The sequence below is a fragment of the Micropterus dolomieu genome, linkage group LG13 (assembly GCF_021292245.1).
Source record: "Micropterus dolomieu isolate WLL.071019.BEF.003 ecotype Adirondacks linkage group LG13, ASM2129224v1, whole genome shotgun sequence".
Taxonomy (NCBI): Eukaryota; Metazoa; Chordata; class Actinopteri; order Centrarchiformes; family Centrarchidae; genus Micropterus; species Micropterus dolomieu.
Window position 1 is genome coordinate 23,991,756 of NC_060162.1, and position 19,463 is coordinate 24,011,218.

General features: G+C 39.8%; 1 protein-coding gene across 1 annotated transcript in view; it reads right to left on the minus strand.

Annotated features, from left to right (window-relative positions):
• Window positions 1–19,463, minus strand: part of LOC123982278 (collagen alpha-1(XI) chain-like) — a 74,579-nt gene that overhangs the window by 33,920 nt on the left and 21,196 nt on the right. Inside the window, exons 2-4 of the mRNA XM_046067719.1 lie at window positions 5,085–5,232; window positions 4,649–4,807; window positions 3,181–3,373 (exon numbers count right to left, since the gene is read on the minus strand). Coding sequence (XP_045923675.1) covers window positions 3,181–3,373; window positions 4,649–4,807; window positions 5,085–5,232 — 500 coding nt within the window. The remainder of the gene's footprint in view (window positions 1–3,180; window positions 3,374–4,648; window positions 4,808–5,084; window positions 5,233–19,463) is intronic.

Below are 19,463 nucleotides of genomic sequence, written 5' to 3' on the forward strand. Positions count from 1 at the left end.
GAAAACCCATTTTAACAAGCTGTTTGATCTCACATTCTCAAATCAAATCCCAACACAAGTAGAACGTGGAGGACGTACCTGTTTCAACACCCTCTGAGAAGTGTTGTTAGGTTGGTTTTTTTAATGCAGAAATGTATTGCTGTGTACAGAAAGATAATGTTTCAAAATCCCATAATGGAGCGGGATCAACCTACACATATGTTTGCTGAATACAGACAGCTGCTGCAAATTTCTATTAATTTTATTGTTGCTCGTAAAAAACCTTGTGTGGGTCAATTAGTAAATATGAGCATCAGTTGTCATCTGTTGTCAGAGTATAAAATTCCTTAAGACCAGCCCTTCCAAAGTGCAGGCTCAGTGACAGTTAACTGGATCATGGCAAAGACGTTGGGATTATTTTCAAATACAAATCGCTTTATTAGCTGTATCATGAAAGAGTACTGTTATAATTATAGGTTGTTGAGAAATCACTTTGAACTGTAGGTGTAATTATCACAATTTAATTTTCATAATGTTGACCTATAATTTAACATGATATAATATACCACAAAAGATTTTTACACTGAAAAAGAACCAAGCCAAATGGCCAAATGTAGTTTGAGAAACTGGGAGTGAATGGATCGCAGCCATGAAAGTGTTGGACCTCAGTTAGAGCGAGTCCTATACTGCACTGTGATTGGCCAGCTGCGTATTCGGGGTGTGGCTTAGCGAAGGGTCAATTGCATTAGACTTCATGACAAAATGGCCCTACTTTCCATTTTTCCCCATTTTATTGCCTCAGTAAAGTCAGTCTATGATCTCAATCGTAAGTTTCAAATCTTCTTCAATACAGCATGATTCATTTAGTGAATTATGGTCCCATTTGGAGGAAAATAGACAATAAAGCAGGGTCTGCTTTAGGGAATGGCTATCTTGTGATTGACATGTCAATACCATGGCGAGCTGTCAATCAGGATAGAGGCGACTCATATCCATCGCAATGTTTGACCAGCATTGTTGAAAAGGCTTGTTAGGAGTCGGCTGTTAATTTTTCCGTCAAGTTCCATTTGCTTTAAGCACTTTTTTTTCACTAGCCAAAATTACCATCCTGGTTAAAATCACAGTTAAAGTGAATTACAAATGGGTGTATTGTCACGTCCAGTGTCTGGTTCCAAAAAATCAGGATGGAGACAGCCAAAATGCCAAACTTGAGGTTTCAAAACTGCAGTCCACCAACAGGTGACGTCGTGGTGACTATGTCCTTTTATGTCCTGGCCTGTGGCCAGATTACTTTTATAGTGGCAAAACAAAACATTATAGTGGCTGGTGCTGAAACAGATCTCAGCTCTTATAATCACTTTCTCTTAAGTGATTGTGCCAACAAAATAAAAGCACAAGAACGTCCTTGCAGCAGTACTTTATGTCCTGTTTAATTGAGAGCTTTTACTTTGAAAAGTAAAAAATTCAAAAGAGTCTGTGGCTTGCTTTACACACCTCTGAAAAAGCCGCCAGTAAATGCAGGAATTTCCTCTGCCTGGAGATACTGGGGAAATGAAAATAAGCGTCCATAGGTTGATGTGGACAAAATCGCTGGGAGGCACACACTAAAACGCACATGTAAAACGATCTCTTCATAATAAATTTATTAAAAAGGGAGAAATATAACAATAGCAGCAAGCGGTGACTGAACACACAACCCTTCCAATGGAGTCCTGTGCACTACTGACTGAGCTAAACACACACACAATAAACGGTGGATTGTAAGTGATAAATTGACTACGTTCTGGCCCACCATCGACTGACTTTAACAAAATTGGGCCCGATGCCAGACTTATTTGCCAACCCCTGGTCTATTGTTCCCATTCCACCTTCTATATGCAACTGTTCAAAATGAGTGAGCAAAATGAGTATTCAAGATATCTTCATAGACGGTTTAACAAATAAATCCTTAACCTGCTTTCAAAGAACCACATTAGTTGGATGAGAATAAACAAGATTACTTTAACCTGATAACAACATGTTAGACTCAATTAGTTAGGCCACACTTGAAGAACAGGGCCAGGTCTTGCTATACCATATTTTGGTCTTAAAATGGAGCCACTAAAATGTTGCATAATGTGTGCCAGTTGTGCTGCCATGAAGTGGATGACAGTAAGAGTTGCAGATAAAAGCAGAATACAGTAATGTATGGTTTAGCGTTGCCAAACACAAAAGACTGTCCAGAGGCAAGACTGTCACCACCTCTGAATGTGGAAGTGCTCTGTCCTTGGAGTTCAGTAAAAGGCTGAAAAAGGCTGTCACCAGGGGAAACAAGGCAATGGAGAAGCCATTTTATCTGGTGCTAAGAACAAATCCAGATGCTACTTCTATAACGCTTCTCCTCACCCCTATTGTGATCCCCAGGCTACATGAGTGCTTTTAGTAACTGGGACAGCATGTCCACAGTGCAAAGACAGGTACATTATGGGCCTTCAAAAATCAGCCTTTAATGAACAAGTTTCAGTTTTTACCCTTTTGGAAAAATACTTAAAAGAATCCAAAAAGGTAATATAATGATCGGTCCAAACACTCATCAGTGTTTCCTCTGTAATTTTATGTAAACACTGGTGTTTGGGAGGTAACTGAGGTTGTGGTTAGAGCAGGTTGCAGGGATTTCTACGCATACTTTATAAAAACAAACACATGGTTTCTAAGCGTTACGGGCTGCACGTCTTTGTGTCTTTGATGAAAAGAGAATGGGGTGGGAGAGGGCCGCGGGGCGGGAATATCTACTTGTGTGTTCTTTCCTGTGTGTGTCTGTGTGTGTGAAAGGATTAGTGGGCATGCATGTCTTTTGGGACTAAATTTAAATGAACTGGACAATACACATGTGGCTTGTAACCCAGCAACAGTTGTTTTAAATATCATCTGGCTATTGCGTAACCATCTGGTTATATAGAGTTATTACACATATGCAACAGAACAGCATTCCAAATTCTATAAATAGAGATTTTAAAATCTGACGAGGGCCATTCAGACCCCCTGAAGTTCATCGATAAGTCAGGTGAGAGTCTGACCTGAGGTTGGCAGAGTGAAAATGAATGCATTCAGCTTCTGGGTAGACTAACAGAATAGGTCATAGGGTGTTTTTGTCTTAATTTTTCTTTTTATGATCAGTGATGAAAGTTGCAGAGCCGGGCCGACAGGATACAAACCACTTACTTCAAATGGAGTCTCAAAGCCCTCGATGATGCCTCCCACCATAAGCAGCCCATCTGTGCTGATCCCCATGCCGTGGTAAACCCAGTCCACACTCTCCAGCAGAGAGCAGTCCACATACAGCGCCAGCCGCTTGGCAGACACACTGACGGCCACATGGTGCCACTTTCCATCAGACAGACCGCTGACTGGGAACCTGACAGAGAGACACATGGTCATTATGTAATGACATGTCTTTGGTTTTGTGTGTCTCGAGGTTGAATGTCTTAATGAATTAATCTAGAAGGTAAGTTCAGCTTGGGTCCTGTTAAAATACAGATGTTAGTAAGCTTTTTTAATTCTGTCTATTCTGAGACTGTTTAAACCAAGTGTTTTAGTGCAAACAGTTGCAGGTGGTACGTCTTTGTGAGCGTGTCACTGCGAGTGGCATCACATGTAGTAATTTCCTGCATTGTTAAAAGAGCCCTCCACTGATTTAGCATTATACTCCTAAAGTCGGACCCATGATAGTATAGCAAAAAAGTATCAAACCAGAGCAGAACCAGAGATATTGTCCCAGATTTTTATTTTCATTTTCAAACTTCAGCCCCAACCAACATCATAGATATTTGATGTTAATTGTTTCTAATCAGATTTTTAAAAATGTATTTATTAAATGTTTGGCAGCTCCCTCTGGAGCCACAAAAGCCTTTATACAACTTTTCTCCTCCATATGCAGTGGTACTTCCCAGCACTTCCCAGCACAGTCTGTTTAATATATAAAATATTAATCAGTGAAACCTTGTAGGTGGAAGCCACCAGCGAACGTGTTTGACAGACTAGTACAGTATCTATGTGTGTCTATCTTTTGGCACAGTTCTGTCTGCTGTCTTGCTGTGATGTATTGCCTCAATCTCTGTGGATCCTTAAGGGACGAAACCTGCCAAGAGATACCTAATAAATCATTTCACCAATGAGACAGCCAAATGCAATTTACAGTTGAACAAATACACACATGCTGCAAACACAGAGCTTTCCTCTGTCTCACAGACACATTTGCGTACACTTTAGCCAAGGAGCAGGAATGGGCCTGAGTGGTCCGTGATTACCTGAGATGGATCCTGTAAAGTTATAAGGTAAATTTATTTAGCATTCTACAGCACAAGGTTGTATATGAGATGAAGTTGTAGTTCCCTTTATACTACTCACAAAAAGCCATCATTATATACAAACACTATATACAGTCGTAAAAATAAAACTTTTTTACATGGTGTAGTGCTGAGGATGAAACCGTCTGACATTTTTGGGATAATGTTTAATGCAAGTCAAAAGCTTGTACTTATTTGTCTCACTGGTAAATTTTTGAGCAATTTTAACCCATTAATCATGAATCAATGTTTCATAGCACCACATACATACCATCCACTATTTTTTTTATTTATTTTGGGGCTGAAAAGGGAATGGGGGGGAAAAAATGAGGACGTGGGCTCACTCATAGTGTCGCTGCTGTGTTCCTATGAAGATAATGGCGGAAGTACTGATCCGCAGCTGCAGCATAACGTGGCTGTCGGGGCTGAGCATGGTGAAGACGCTGCGTTCATCGCTCTGAGGGCTCTGCAGCTGCACCAGTAAACTGAACTCATCTGCAAACCTAAACACAAATATAGACACATACGATTAAGCCATGTAATTGCTACCGAACACATAAAGGATAACACTAGGCCTTTTTAAATAGGTTACACATGCGGAGAAGAACTGCATAGTAAGCATAAACATGTTGCTAGTAAAGATGTCACACAATAAACCTTTTTTTTTTTAAAACCTTAACCAGTGACAAAAAGTGAACCACAAGCGTTTACCTTTACATCGAGTAGTAAGGCACTATTAATGCTATGAGTTAACATATGGAGATGTGGGTGAAACCGTACCCATCAGTCAGGAGATATCGAACAGGGACAGCCAAGGTGGAGTACTGTCCCACCTGTAGGACTTGACACCTGTTGTCATCCACAGTCATGGAGGCGTTACTGCTGTTCGACACCTGAAGAGAAAGCTCCTGCAGAATGTTCACCTCATCTGTAGTGAGACAGTTCAGGAGAAAATACAAGCGAAGCCGTTAAGAAGCTTCGTGACATGCAATCATTATTCGGAAGTCTGACATCCACCCAAACCAGCACAGATACTGTTGTGCTACACTATTACAGCACAGGGTCTTACGTGCTTGTATGAGAACCACTTTCACCCACCAGATGTTAATGAATGTGTGCCATAAAATGTCAACATGTTTGCTGTGCGATAACCGGAAGCTAAAGTCTCATCTTCACTGGAAAGAAACAAATGCAGCATTTGCTTTGGCTTTACTTTTCATGTAAACACACATGTGGACAGTAAGGAATTTCCATTACAGGCAGAAAGGAAGTAAATAAAACAACTTCATCATTCATCTAATAACGCTTTGAGAGGCATAGGACAGGCCATATGAAAAGAAATTTAAATACTACAGCATGCAATCATATTTTAATGATTTTAACAATGGCGTGCTTTAAACTTTGTGGCAGCAGTTTGAAGAAGGCCCTTTACTGTTTCAACATGATAACGCCTCCGTACACAAAGCCATAAAGAAAAAAGGTTCATAAAAGCTGATAAAGAAAAGGTTTGCTTGCACAGACCCCTGACCTCAACCCCTTTACTTTAAGAGGAACGGGAACACCGTCTGTGAACCAGGCCTCATCACTGAACATCAGTGTTGGACCTCACAAATGCAATTGTGTCTGAATGGGCAGCAAATACCAGTAATCATGTTTCAAAATATTGTGTAAAGGCTTTCCAGAAGACTGGAAGCTGTTATATTCATGATCAACTGTGAGTTTGTGTGTAATGTTCAGGCGGGAACATACTTTTGGCCATTCAATGTATGTTCTGCAATGTTAGGGGACCCAGGCGGCGACCATCTGCGGCAACCAAACCAAATCATTCTTCTGCTGGCACTTTCAAAAAACCTTAACATGCTGTGAACAGACCACTGATGGCGTAACTAAAAAGCGGAAAACCACTTATGGGGCCACTGCATTTCAAAGCTGCAGAGGGCTGCTACAAATTCCATTCTACTTAAAGAGGTTTTATTTCCTTTTTTGGTGCCCTACAGTGCGTAACATTGTTGTACCTAAACTGGCGTGTTTCGCATCATTAGATGTAAGTTATATGAGTGTGTTTAATTTGTACTCTATGTGAGCAGGTAATATGCCATTCATCATGTCCTACCCACAGGTGGCTTTTGTTGATTAACCCCCATGCTTTAACAGCTTCTCCTGAGGATTATGAATACAGCTCTTTGTCATATTTGGAGAAAGTGAGTCACCACCAAGCGGGAAGCTTCCAAATTGATCCAAACATGGAAGTCCCTAAACCTGCATTTCATCGAACGGCCAGCAGGGGGTGACTGCTCTGGTTGCAAAAAGAAGTCTGGCTCCATTAGAAATAATGGTAAAATGACCCTACTTCTCAGCTGATTTATTACCACAGTAAACACTTTCCTATTGAGTTTATGGTCTCAATCACTAGTTTCATGTCTTCTTCAATAACACATGATGTTCATTTAGTAAATTATGGTCCCATTTAGAGGAAAATAGACCATAAAGCAGAGTATGCTTCAGGGCAGGGTTATCTATGATTGACGTCATTACCATGGCGACCTGTTAATCAGGCTAGAGTGACTCGTACCCGCGGCACTGTGTAAATTTAACCAGCGCCGTTGAGAAAGCTTATTAGGAGTTGGCTGTTCACTTTTTCTGGTGAGTACATTTAGTTTTAAATCTGTTGTTCGCTAGAGAAAATTGTCAACCCTGTTAAAATGACGTGAATTACAGATGCACCTAGCTAAGCCAGCTAGCTAGCTCCACAAGCGGCGCTTAGCTCCACGGTCTCTTCCAAATATGGTCACATCCATTGCTGCTGGTTGCAAAAAATCAACATGGGGGCAACCTATTGGCCAAACTCGAGGCTTCAGGCGGCAGTCCACAAACCAACGGGTGACATCACTACGTCTATTTCTTATATACAGTCTATGATCACCACTCAAAGACTGGTATTATTGTATACTGATCACACTTTAACCTGGGAACTAACTGTCAGTGTCATTATGTAAGAGGCGGTGCAGAGATTCATTAGGTATGTGTAGCTATGTGTGTATGCATGTGCATTTGTGGATACGTATTTATGTATTGTTGTGGGTAAGATTTGGACCTTGAGTCTGTAATAAAGTTTTTGATTTGATTGATGATTTGATTAGGTTAACAGAGATGTTAAATTTGAGAAAAGAAACATTTAACTAGAGACCATTCATGCTGATGCGATCAACATGAGCAGCAGGGTACCTAAAGATTACAATAGCAGCTCTTTAACATGAACCTGTAGGTTTTAACCACTATAAACATGTCTCAGACTGCCTCTGGACTTTTTCCAAAGAGATGGGATTTCTCAAGCAGATTAAACCCTACTCCTCTCAAGTACTTTAATAAATGAATCCACGTCTGTCAGCCCTTAAGAGACCCATTTGCTCTTTACACCCATCCTGACGGCAGTGCCAGACAAATCACTGGTCCGGAGAGAGCTGCGTGGTCACACTCTGCTGCCCTGAGGAATGGCACTGAGGGAACATATCTGGTGTCGCACTAAAAATTCCAACATACCAGCCTTCCTGCAATCCTCAAAGATGTATGGACGAGAACCCCTTAGAGAGAAGAAATTATTTGAATAATTGGTTTACTTTGCACTTTTAACCTTTAGTTAACAGCTGTGAGGGATGTGAGGTCAATTCGTCTGCTAATCAGCTAAACAAGATGTCAGTTTTACAAAAGAGGCGCAATAGCAAGCACATTACATTGTTTCATTAATCTCAGGCCACAAGGAACCCAGATGATGAACACAACATCTGTCCAATTTCAGATTTTAATTTCACAATTAGCTGCTAATGTTGTTTTCTAAACAGAGACACACAGCATGAGGTCAATGAATTCTGCAGATGCTAATGTTAAATCTTAAATGTTTTACACATGAAGCTTAGTTAACTCATCTCAAGGAGTGCTACGCAACCTGTTAAAAGAGTTGTCTAATGCCTGCTGTTGTCTAAGAGGGAGTTTCAGTCTGTTTATTATCACTGACCTGTCCAATAATTAATTATAATAGTTCCAGAAAGGTTACATGGGTTGATTGAAATTAGATTTTAGACAGGACATAGATAGTAAGGGGAACAGGGATTTCCCTCAGCTGCATCAAGCAGCAAGATTGTTTATTATGTCAACAGACAAGCTGACCAAAAACTCATTAGAGCATTTCCCCTAATAGATCATTAATCTTGGTTTTCCATTTTAGGATCTGATATTACACAGAAATAGCTTCTCTAGGATGACTGCAGTCACATCATGTCTGCGCTGTCCCTGAAAGTCACTGTAGGCTGCAAAGAAATGCACAAATCACGTTGACTTGAATGTATCAGCAGAACAAAAGTGAGAAGTGTCAAGTAAAACGGAATAAAGCAGCAAGTAATAATCTTGCTGTTAAATATTTTTCCATTAATCAACTGATTGATTTTCAACTAATTGTTTCAGCACTAGGGATTTATTGACACACAGGGCAATACTGTGTTAATGTGAAAAAATGACCTCAAAGATAGAAACATCCATTTCACTCAGAACAGTCAAATAGGTTCACAATATTTTGTACAATGAAAATGTACCATAGTCTTTAAACTGTATCCAAAACCGTGGCATTTATATTACACTGAACCACAATCAAATGATTAATCTTCAAAAATGTATGTTTGGATGGGCATCAGAAGTTCATTCTGTATAGTTAATAAGGAAATCTGTCATTTATCAGCCATTGTTTGGACCCACAATTGCACAAGCTTCTAACAATTTACAAATTGCAACGCACCATAATAACAACATTAACATCTGTCACACAATCTGCAAACTCCCCTGTCGTATCAAGACGTGTGTGGGATTGCTGATGCTACAATATCTAAATGAGCAGTAATTTATAGCCACAGGAACTGGAAAATGTTCTCACACACTTACTGATCTAATGCTCTGATGGTCTTCATTAAGCCCCACTTGCGCGGGTGTATTCATGAAAGAACATTTCATGTGCCACAACTGTGCCCTCAAGGAAAACTTCGTACTCATGTGCTTTTCTCCCAACACTATAATCAAAGGATCAAGCCATTAAGATGGGGAGTGGGGTAAGGAGGCAGAGAAGGGGCGATGCCAGTCATGCCTGTTCTGCTTCCAGCAAAAGTAAAACAGATGTTTGTGTCCTGAATCACAAGAAATGTGTGAACAGTAAGGACCTTCAGGGTTAGATCAGTCTTTAGGTAATTTTGTTATTTGTCCTATTTAGCCAGTCAGAAAACTTTTTTTTTGGTCTTTGTGTGCAGTCTGAAGGTATGTTCACTGTAGTAAGTGTATGCTAAGTTAACTTACTTAATAGTTTGTTATGATTGTTCATTAGTTGTTTAAAAGTGACATTTGCTGAGTTAATTCAACTGATCTAGACAATACATGTTCTCAAATTGAGATTTAAATATTCAGTGTGTAATATTTAGGAGGATCTATTGACAGAAATGCAATATAATATACATAACTTTGTTTTCAGTGGTGTATACAGACCTTACATAATGAACAACAACACACCGCGGGTCCTCTTACATTGACGCTGCCATGTTTCTACAGTAGCCCAAATGGACAAACTCCTCTTCAAAGCGTGTTTCGTCACTATGTTTAATACGTACGAAGAAGAAAAAGAAGAACAAGAACATGAATAAGTTACGTTAGTAGTAGTAGTAGCGCACAGCACAGCGAGCTTGCGCACACGCCGCAGTCAAAGTAGTTGAACTTTTGCGTTGACCCCAGCTTCCAGGCAGTGCAAATCGATTCTTTTCTGAAAAAGCCGTTATGGAAGAAGTAGACCTCTCAAGACCTTCAGTCACTGAACACTTAACATTACATCCTGTTGCCTCCTCCTGTCTGTGTTGAGAAAATGTTACCAGGTGTAAAACATCAGGAGCTTATAGACTTCCTGGAATTACCTGCATTTCAGAAATAAATCAAACATTAACTTAAGTCATTACTACTACACATCTTTGTAGTAGCGTCCATGTTGATTCCACATTCCGACTTAAGAGCTCAATGACTTCACAACTCACGTGAATGCACCATGAGCCACTACATGCCACTAAAACTTACGCACTAAACCTTTAAAGTTTATCTGAAAAACTGGGCCATCTCACCTGAAATAACAAGACTAAGAGTTGACAGCCAAACACTCTCTGTGAGACTGTATTTGGGAACAATGATGCTTTGAACTAATTGAATGCTATCAAGAAGGTTTAATGTTAACTATGTTAACATTTACTAATTAGCACTTAATACAAAGTACACCTGAGGCTGATAGGAATGCCATTAGTTTTCCAGGCAAACTGAAATTTGGACCTGATAACGGCACTGGATCTGAGTTTTTATTATTACTGAGTTTTTTTAATTACATTAACATAAATCACACAAAGTGTTTCACATCCTGAGGTGGGCATGAATTTCTGTGGCAAATTTTAAAGCAATCCACCCAATGGTTGTTTAGACCTTATGGCAGCGCTAGAGGAAAAGTCAGGAATCAACAAAATCAGTAGGATTCATCCTCTGGGGACCATGAATATCTGGACAGAATTTCATGTCAATTAATTTAATAGTTGGAGACATAGAGCCATACGGCTAGCATGGCTAAAAACCACTACGGCTAACTTTTAAAATGAATACACTTTTATAAACAAAACGTTCACTTTGTGAGGACCAGAGCAGAGATGCTACTTCAAACAACAAAAATAGTATATAGAGTAATAAGTAAGGCTATTGTTTAGGCTGTCATATACCAACTAAATTGATCACAGAGAGATGAGCATAAGCAGAATACAGCGCATCAGGGAAAAAGTCCTGAAAACCACAAACACAGACGACAGCTGTGTATGATATTCTTTAAATGCCCCCAGTCATTGTAAAGCATCTCGTCTTTTTGTTATCATGAAATGTTTTGATCCTTTCCATAAAACTCCTAAATTGCCTTCTGATGAGGGAAAGTGATAATCAGTGTAACAAATGGAAGCTTTAATGATGATCCACCATTGTCATGTGAAAGAATACAAAAGCCTCTAGAGAGAGACATGCAAAGAAATTGTAAAAAGGCCCCAGTAATTCTGTTTACCCTGCTTCAAAAGCTACTACAGCAACTGTTTGCCAGATCTACTTTGATTTACTTGAGAGATTAACAGTAAAGTGATGACAATGAATGTCTAACAATGAATAAAAGTCAGATTTAGATCAAAATGAGTTAACAACAATTTCCTTATTGATGATAATCCAGAAATGTACGATTGTTGTTTTAAAACACAATGCAGAGCTAACAATCAGAGAAAAACTCTCAGGATGATCATATACAACTCATATCTGATCTTTTTGAAAGGGGTTTTGTGTTTATGGGACACACATATGGTTCTCATACATTCTGCATTGCAGTATGAAGCTACAGAAATTCCATCATTCACCATGATTTCGCCACATGTCGGAGAAAGAGACCAAATGCCGATGGTTCTCTTTCTGCACGTATGCCAACATGCACAGGTGTTCTTTTCTGCATTTACAGGTCTTGTGTTTGGGAACACTTCAGTTTTCTAATGAAATACTACAATGGACAAGACAATAAGCAGAAAGCAGTGGGCCGACATTTCTCAGTAGTAATCAGCATGTTTCTGGCACCACGTCAAACTTGTTAACTCACTAATGGTATCACACGAAGGAGAACGTCACTGCAACAAGGGAAAAAAAACAAAAACGAGCACAGTGCAAACGCCTTTCGGCATTTAAACAGACTTTAGACTTTGGAAAAGTTTTTTTTCAGCAGGCCTTCAAGCTGGGATTGATAATGCATGAGCAATAAAGGAATAAGAAGAATGCAGCACTGCTATATGTGGTTTTGTTTTGAGAATGTTTTATTTAGTGGAGAACTTGTTAGTAGTTTGCAGCAGTATTTTATTTCTTATTATTTTTTATTTTATATAATTTTTTTAGTATTTGCAATTGGGAAGTTTAAAGCTTGTTTACAAAAGTTCATAATAAACCAACAGCAATTTAATGTTTGCATTTTTTCCCCCTTACTGTAACCAAAATAAACCGAACCGTGACTTCAAAACCGAGGTACATACCGAACCAAGATTTTTGTGTACCGTTACACCCCTAATATATATATACACATATATATAATTTTTTGCTTATGTAGGAGAGTTCTGAAGATATATGGTATTATTATTATTTTTAGTAGCAGTACAGTAAAGTATATATTACCTTATCTTATATTGGTATTTTTTATAGTTTTTTTTCTCTGGCCAACACAATACATACACTATTTAATGTTCATTAGTAGTAGTACTCTATGAAATTGAATAAATCTGATATTTTAATGTTTAATGTTATTTTGTTGTACTTTTGAACTAAGTGCTAACAATACAAGTTTTGTAAACTGCATTATGTCATGGTATCTTGGTGAGGTCTCAACATAACAAATGTTAGGAATAATCTTTGCTCACCTTGTTTGACACGCAGAGTCACTCCTTAGCTTGTCTTCCAGGCTCGGTAACATATGGTTACCCATAACACCCTTCTCTTCGTCTATCCACAGAGATGTTAATGTGCATCATTGCAATGTAATTCCAGCCTTACACAAGAAATGCACCACCTCAAAAATGACACGTCCGGTGGCTATGAAAATGGAGACCACGAAAACTGTGATTGGTCAGTTTTCTCTAGTCAGTTTCAAATGTCAGTGGAGATGGTTGAAAGTGACAACCTCAGGAAGCCCAGCAATCTTCTTTTATGTAAAATCTTAGCAAAGCAATTCCCACTTTAAATCTGCTTACCGTGATCATCACTCTCTACCTCACACAGAATTAAAGAATGTAATACTCTGTAAAAAAAATGTAAAGAATGTAATATTTTGATTGAACCAAAGTGAATGAAAGAACATAATTACTTCATAAATGATTTTATTTTATTTAACACGACACAACCTGATCATGTAGCTACAGCACACCCAGTTAGTGTTACAGTGGCGCTATCAATGTTTGAGATCCAACGCTAAACTGTATCAGTTTCTTCACCAGAGGCATCTATGGAGAAACAGCTTAACCCAGCAGCATTCAGTAAATCCACCTAAAGACGCTCTCATCCACACAGGATTGGAGAGCTGTGAGGCATTGAGGTACTCAGCCTTAACAGCTGTATACTGGAATCCCACATATACAAATATGGTAGGCTAATGCAAACAAGACCTATATCCACTAACCCCAAAACAAAGCAACAATCAGCGTGCCCTGGCAGTGTTGTGGTACGTGTTTGTTTTTGGATGAGGTCCACAGTGAAAGGTCTTATTCACACACTTAACACTGTATAGCTGCTGGCTACACACAGCATCAATCCCATCATTTCTCAGTAACCACGGCATATAAATCATCCATAGATTGTATCCCCTTAATTAGCTTCAAGAAAATAATACTGCTCTACAATGCTGTCATCCATTCTTTGATAAAAATCACTTTGACAGCAATGAAAAATGATTTGTTGAAACGTTCAACAGATGGAGCAATTCAAAACCAGAAACATTTTACATGAGTGGAAGAAAGAAAAGCTTTTAGCATGTTCTTGAGTGAAAAACCTCAAACATTCAAACATTCCCATTCCAGAGGGATGATTTTACTTCAGTGTGAACATGAACACACTTGGAACAGGATTTTCTCTGAAATTGACTTTTGAGTTGTGGAGTAGAGTGAGGCCAAATAGAAAAGCTGTTCACTCCTCTATGGTCCACATTCATAATTCCAAAGTAGCAAGCCTTGGACACACCTCTTTTGATTGCACTAATTTCTTTTGGCTCAGACAGCAGTGGGGCATGTAAGGAGCTTACCGAATTTATGTCAGACTGTTTCAGTACGTACCAAAGCTCAGGTCCACCATGAGCCAACAACAGAGAATAAAGCCGTCTAAACTTTCTCTATTTTTGTAACTCTCTAGAGTTGCAGCAATTATGGGGCTTGGCCGATGCCCAGCAATGAGTCAGTCCACTGCAGTCAATTTGAAAGGATGAAAAACTACTTGTAGAAGAAAGAAGGTGCCAGGTTCTGTCATTCAAAAGGGTCAGAATAAAGAAGTTAATCAGCAATCAGTTGTATCTGACCAAAAGATAACCACACAGTTTAGTTTTAGATCCATTATTTACGCATGTGTTGTGTGTCATTGTGGAGTATGGAACTTATGGTCTGATAATTATTTGTCCATGGCCCAAATCGATTGTTCTTTTTGTATTACATGATATTTATTTCATTTAGATGACCTTGCTGTTTTAGATTTTTATTTTTGATCATCATTGTGTATCCTCATATACGTGGTCAATAAAAATACAACTGACTTGAAATATGAGTGGCACAACCGATGACTAGTAGAGTAATTCATTTATTTGTTTTAAGAAAAAAAATTGAAAAAGTCATTAGGGCTGCCTGCAACTAGGGCTGGGCGGTATATCAGTATATGAGGTATACCGATATAATTTCAAAAGAGATATGAAATTAGACAGTACCGTTTATACCGATATAGTTTGAGGTTGAGTTAATTAAAGTTTCCGTAAAGTCCTGCCAGCGTTTTCTCTTCTCTCTCCCTCACCGCACAGCCCCGCCCCTCCCTCTGCGTCTTCACAGAGCAGCTTTCTACTCACTAAGTCTCTAACAAGATGGAGGGAGACACAGTGCTGGTCAACACTGTTAAAGACCTGGCTTGTAAAAAGGAAAACACGGTTCATTCAGTGTTTCCCACACATTCACTTTACTTCGGCGGGCCACCAAGGTTAGGCGACACACGGAAACACGGTGATTACGTTACAAGTCGCGACACTGTGGATATTTTACAAGAGCGGACCAGGTAAAGCGACAGTGAACCCAGCAGTCAGATGTTATTCGTTAGCTACCATGTTGGTTTTGTTTTGATAGGCTACGTCATCAACACGCCTCCTCAACATGCAGCTCAGTCCAGAAGACAAGTTCTGCTTCTTTTTTTTTTCGCCGACTTTATCCAGCCTAGCCTACTACTCATGGAGAAAGTCATCGAAGCGGACATACAGGTAGAGAGAAGGTAAAGCCCCTTTTCCACTGCAAGGTACCAGCTCGACTTGCCTTTATTTGGTTTTCCATTGTGTAAAAGTTGCACTTGTATCTGCTACCAGGTCCTTTTTTTTGCATCACCTCCGTCTTATCTGTCTTTACATTCTGAGTAATGCTGAAACGTTTAAACTTAAATCAAGAGACAGCTGTGTGTGCGTCGCTGGTGTGTGTGTGTGTCGCATTGAACATTATGTCGCGGCAGTTGTGTGTGGCGTCGCTATGACGACCAACTACACCAAGGGGTGCTATCTCTGGTTACTATCTGCAATGGAAAACAGAGCACGGCCAAACCGAGTCGAGGCGAGTTGAGCTGGTACCGGTAATGGAAAGACGGCATAAGAAGCGGGGCACGCTGACGTGTTTGCAGCAGAGGTAGTTAGGTCTGGGAGTGTGAAGAGAAGTGAAGGAGGCAAATTCAATAGGTGAGTGATACTAAGAAACAAGCTAAGTTACTAAAAAAAGTGCATGTCCCCTAAAACCGCAATCTGTTGAAAAAGAATGCTATGTGTTAGAGATAATGCACAACCACCCATGTGATTATTTAAAATAACACATTATGTTGGAGGGGAAATATTTTTTCCCTTTGAAAAATTTTCAAACAAGGAGAAGTAGACTTGCCTAGTAACAACTGAACAAGTAGCCCTCCAGCTATTATTTTTGCAATCATAAGACCCTGACATTAGAGCTGTGCAGTATTCTGAAAGTAATGCACACTCACACTCATTGACAGAAAGACACTGTTGTTTCACATCCTTTTGTGCATTCACAGCAAATGCATGCCAAGGCTTTATAGCATAAAACTGAATTTTCTATTGGGATTTTACACACACAGTTTGTCCAGGGGGATCAGCATTAGTTATGGAGGAGAGGCAGCTGTGTCAGTCAACAAAAGTCAGACCTGGGATTTCGGGGCCACTGGGGGTCACAAACACTAAATGTTCTCCCACCTCTTACCAGAGCTTCTCTACGGCACACTGACTTTGTGAGATGATCAGTGGTACACGTTTCTACGGTTTATACTTTATTCTACACAATGTGTACCGTGACAAAGCTCAAAGGAGACTGGGAGTTCATGTATTTTCTGCCATCATAGTTCATATTCATATGTAGAGCAGCCCGAGTAAAGCATTTCTTACAACCTGTGAGATTGAAGGTGGTGGAGTGGTTGCTTTACAGAGATGATGATTTTGGACTTTGGTAGGGTTAAAAAAGCACAGGTGGAGAGTGTGACTTGTACCATATTGTTTGATCTCTGTCATTTTTAGGTACAGCATATTCTACCCTGAAACATAGAAAAACCCTTCATCATTTTTGAAAATCTTACAAGAAAACTTACATTTAGCCTTTTACTATTGTCAGAGCCCCCAGTTAACAGTGAACTACTGTAACTAAGCCTCCTACTGACAGTCCATTGCTGAATGAGAATAAAAGTATTTATTTTATTATTATTACTGGTTTGATGTCACATACTACTGTACAGTCTTCAGTTCAGCTGTTTTTAGGCAAACAAGCTCAGATGAACCCACTGTACACTACCTGCCCAGCTCCAAACAGCAGAGAAAGTTATCGTCTAAATAGTCACTTAAAGAGTCAAGATATTTTTCTCAAAAGTTTGTGGAGACCAAATCAGAGATAAAAAGGACATACATTCATCCAGTGGACATCTGAATGCTTGGTTATTTTGCTCTGTGTCTGCAAGATGTGTAAATGGGCAAATGCTTGCTAACACGTGTGTTGGTGTAAAGAAGCTCTGACACCCTGTGGCTGATGATAAATAATTGCTTTGAGTCTTTAGAAGTAGAAATGCGTTCTTTTTCAAATGTTTTGTACTGTATTTTACTGCAAAATAAAACTTGTAGTTGTAAGAGGGCAGTCTTTGTCTGTGGAGATCCAGTGGTTTATGGTGGCCGGTTACCACAGTGATAACCACAGGAACATGATAACACATCCTCCCTCTAATCTAAATCAAGCTCTGCCCGCCCACCACTGCCTCCTGGTCTGGCCGACCTCCAGCAGCTGTAATCAGGGGGACGCAGAACCGTCTGCCACGCCGTCCTGTGGTGGGATCACATTACTCTAATAGTCTGAGACGGACCAACAGATAGCTCAATTACTGTACTGGTACAATTACTCCACTCTGCTCTGGTAGTGGGGGCAGCACAAATAGGCAGAAGATTAAAGACTTCCACCTACCTTGGTGGAAAACGAGGGGGGAATCACCGGGCCAGATAAGTAGGAAATGAGAGATGGAAAGTCGGCGCGAACACAGGAAACATATAGGAAACTCTGTGTTCCTAAACATCTCAGTCAATCGTCAAAAAAAGCTTTTGTGTTGAGCACACCTACTGCCACACTAAGCTTTAACTGTACAGCAGATTGTGAATGCTCACAGATGCAGTCTAATGGAAAAACCTTCTGTCTGTACAGCCTCAGACTGCTGACTTTATGAGGTCTGGCTATCAGAGAGCAAGAGATCCGATGTTGGGATATTATTTCAAGAGGTGTCCCTTACAGAGGATATAGTAAGCTTATGTAAAAATCTGAGTTTGTGTGAAGACAGGCTTGTTAACTGGACCCATAGCTCAATGCAGGACATGGAAGGAATAAAGTGGACTGAATGGATGTAACAGCTATGCCTGTATGTTACATGGCCCAGTGATATGTAGATATAGGTCTTGAAAACTTACAACAGGAAATATGTGCTCTGGAGTGGGGAATTACAGTGCCACAAGGAACTACAGTATATTTAGGAGGAGTGATGTTAGAAAGGTACAGCTAGAGGAAGAAGAAGGTTTTGAACAAATATTGAAACCAGAGTTGCAGCAGTAGCAAGTAAAAGACATGTAGGACTGGTTCTCTTCCTCCATGCCTTCAGAGTGCTTATCCAGAGCGACTAATCACTCAGTCCTGGAGGGTTGAGAGAGACATAAAAACTTCCTGTGCTGTTTTTCTCTTGCTTAACTGCCATTGTAATCCTTTCAGAGGGCCTTAAGAACACTGGAGCCAGTCATCAGCAAAGTTAATTAAACAGGATGGTGGCATAACTTGGAGAGGGAGAGCCCCTGTGTGATGCCTAATGCTTAGCATTACATCTGCAGGATATGGTTTTTAATGTAAAAACAGCAAAAACATGCCACAGTAAAAAAGATTTAGCTGTACTTACTGAAGTTTAACGTTCACTGTGTTACTATCCAGGGGCAATTCACTTTGAAAGAATTGAAACTAGGCTGCAGTGGTGCAAGAGAGTACAGGTTTGACAGATTTACATCAGACAATGTCTACAGTGATTAAATCTGTAAGATCAGAGGGAGGGATGAAGGATTGGTTTATTATTGGTTACACATACAACAGCAGTCCTTGAACTTCTTAACCATTCTTTTCCTTTGTGGACTTACCCTAAAATAAAATTTCAGCACATGACATGACAGCACCGAAAGACTCCATACAGTAAGGAAACACAGGGACTTATAATTTGATTTTGACTCACTGACAATTTATTTATATTGTTGAAGAAACAGTCCCAGTGTAACCACTTGACAGCAAAGAGAAAGATTGCTGAGGACTTTTTAGCCACACTCATGGTCTGGCTCTAGGAATAAAAATGACCGTCACATGGTAGGTTGATCTACCACTTTGGTCCAGAATGAAATATCACAACAGCTACTGGATGGCCATTGAATTCAACCTCATGGTCCCAGAGGAAAAAAGCCTTTTGACTAGTGACCTTTTCTTCTTACGCCACCAGATGTTTAACTAGGGTGACCATAATTTGGTTTTCAAATAAGAGGGCAATAGAGGCAGGAGGCAGGCCAACACCAGAAGAAGCAATTCTGACTCACAGTTACAGCAGTTTGTGGTTATGGTGCCTTGTTCTCATTCATTAAATCCTTGGGCAAGGAAAATTGTCTACATGATGATTAAAATGTAGAAGTGCCGGTACTGCGTACCGGGAGTACAGTCCAACTTCAAGCACGGCATTTTTTGTTAGGGCATTTTTTTTAGGCTGTTCAGGCGCCACATGCCACTGTTGACAAGCAAGCTGCTGCTCTGTCTCTTG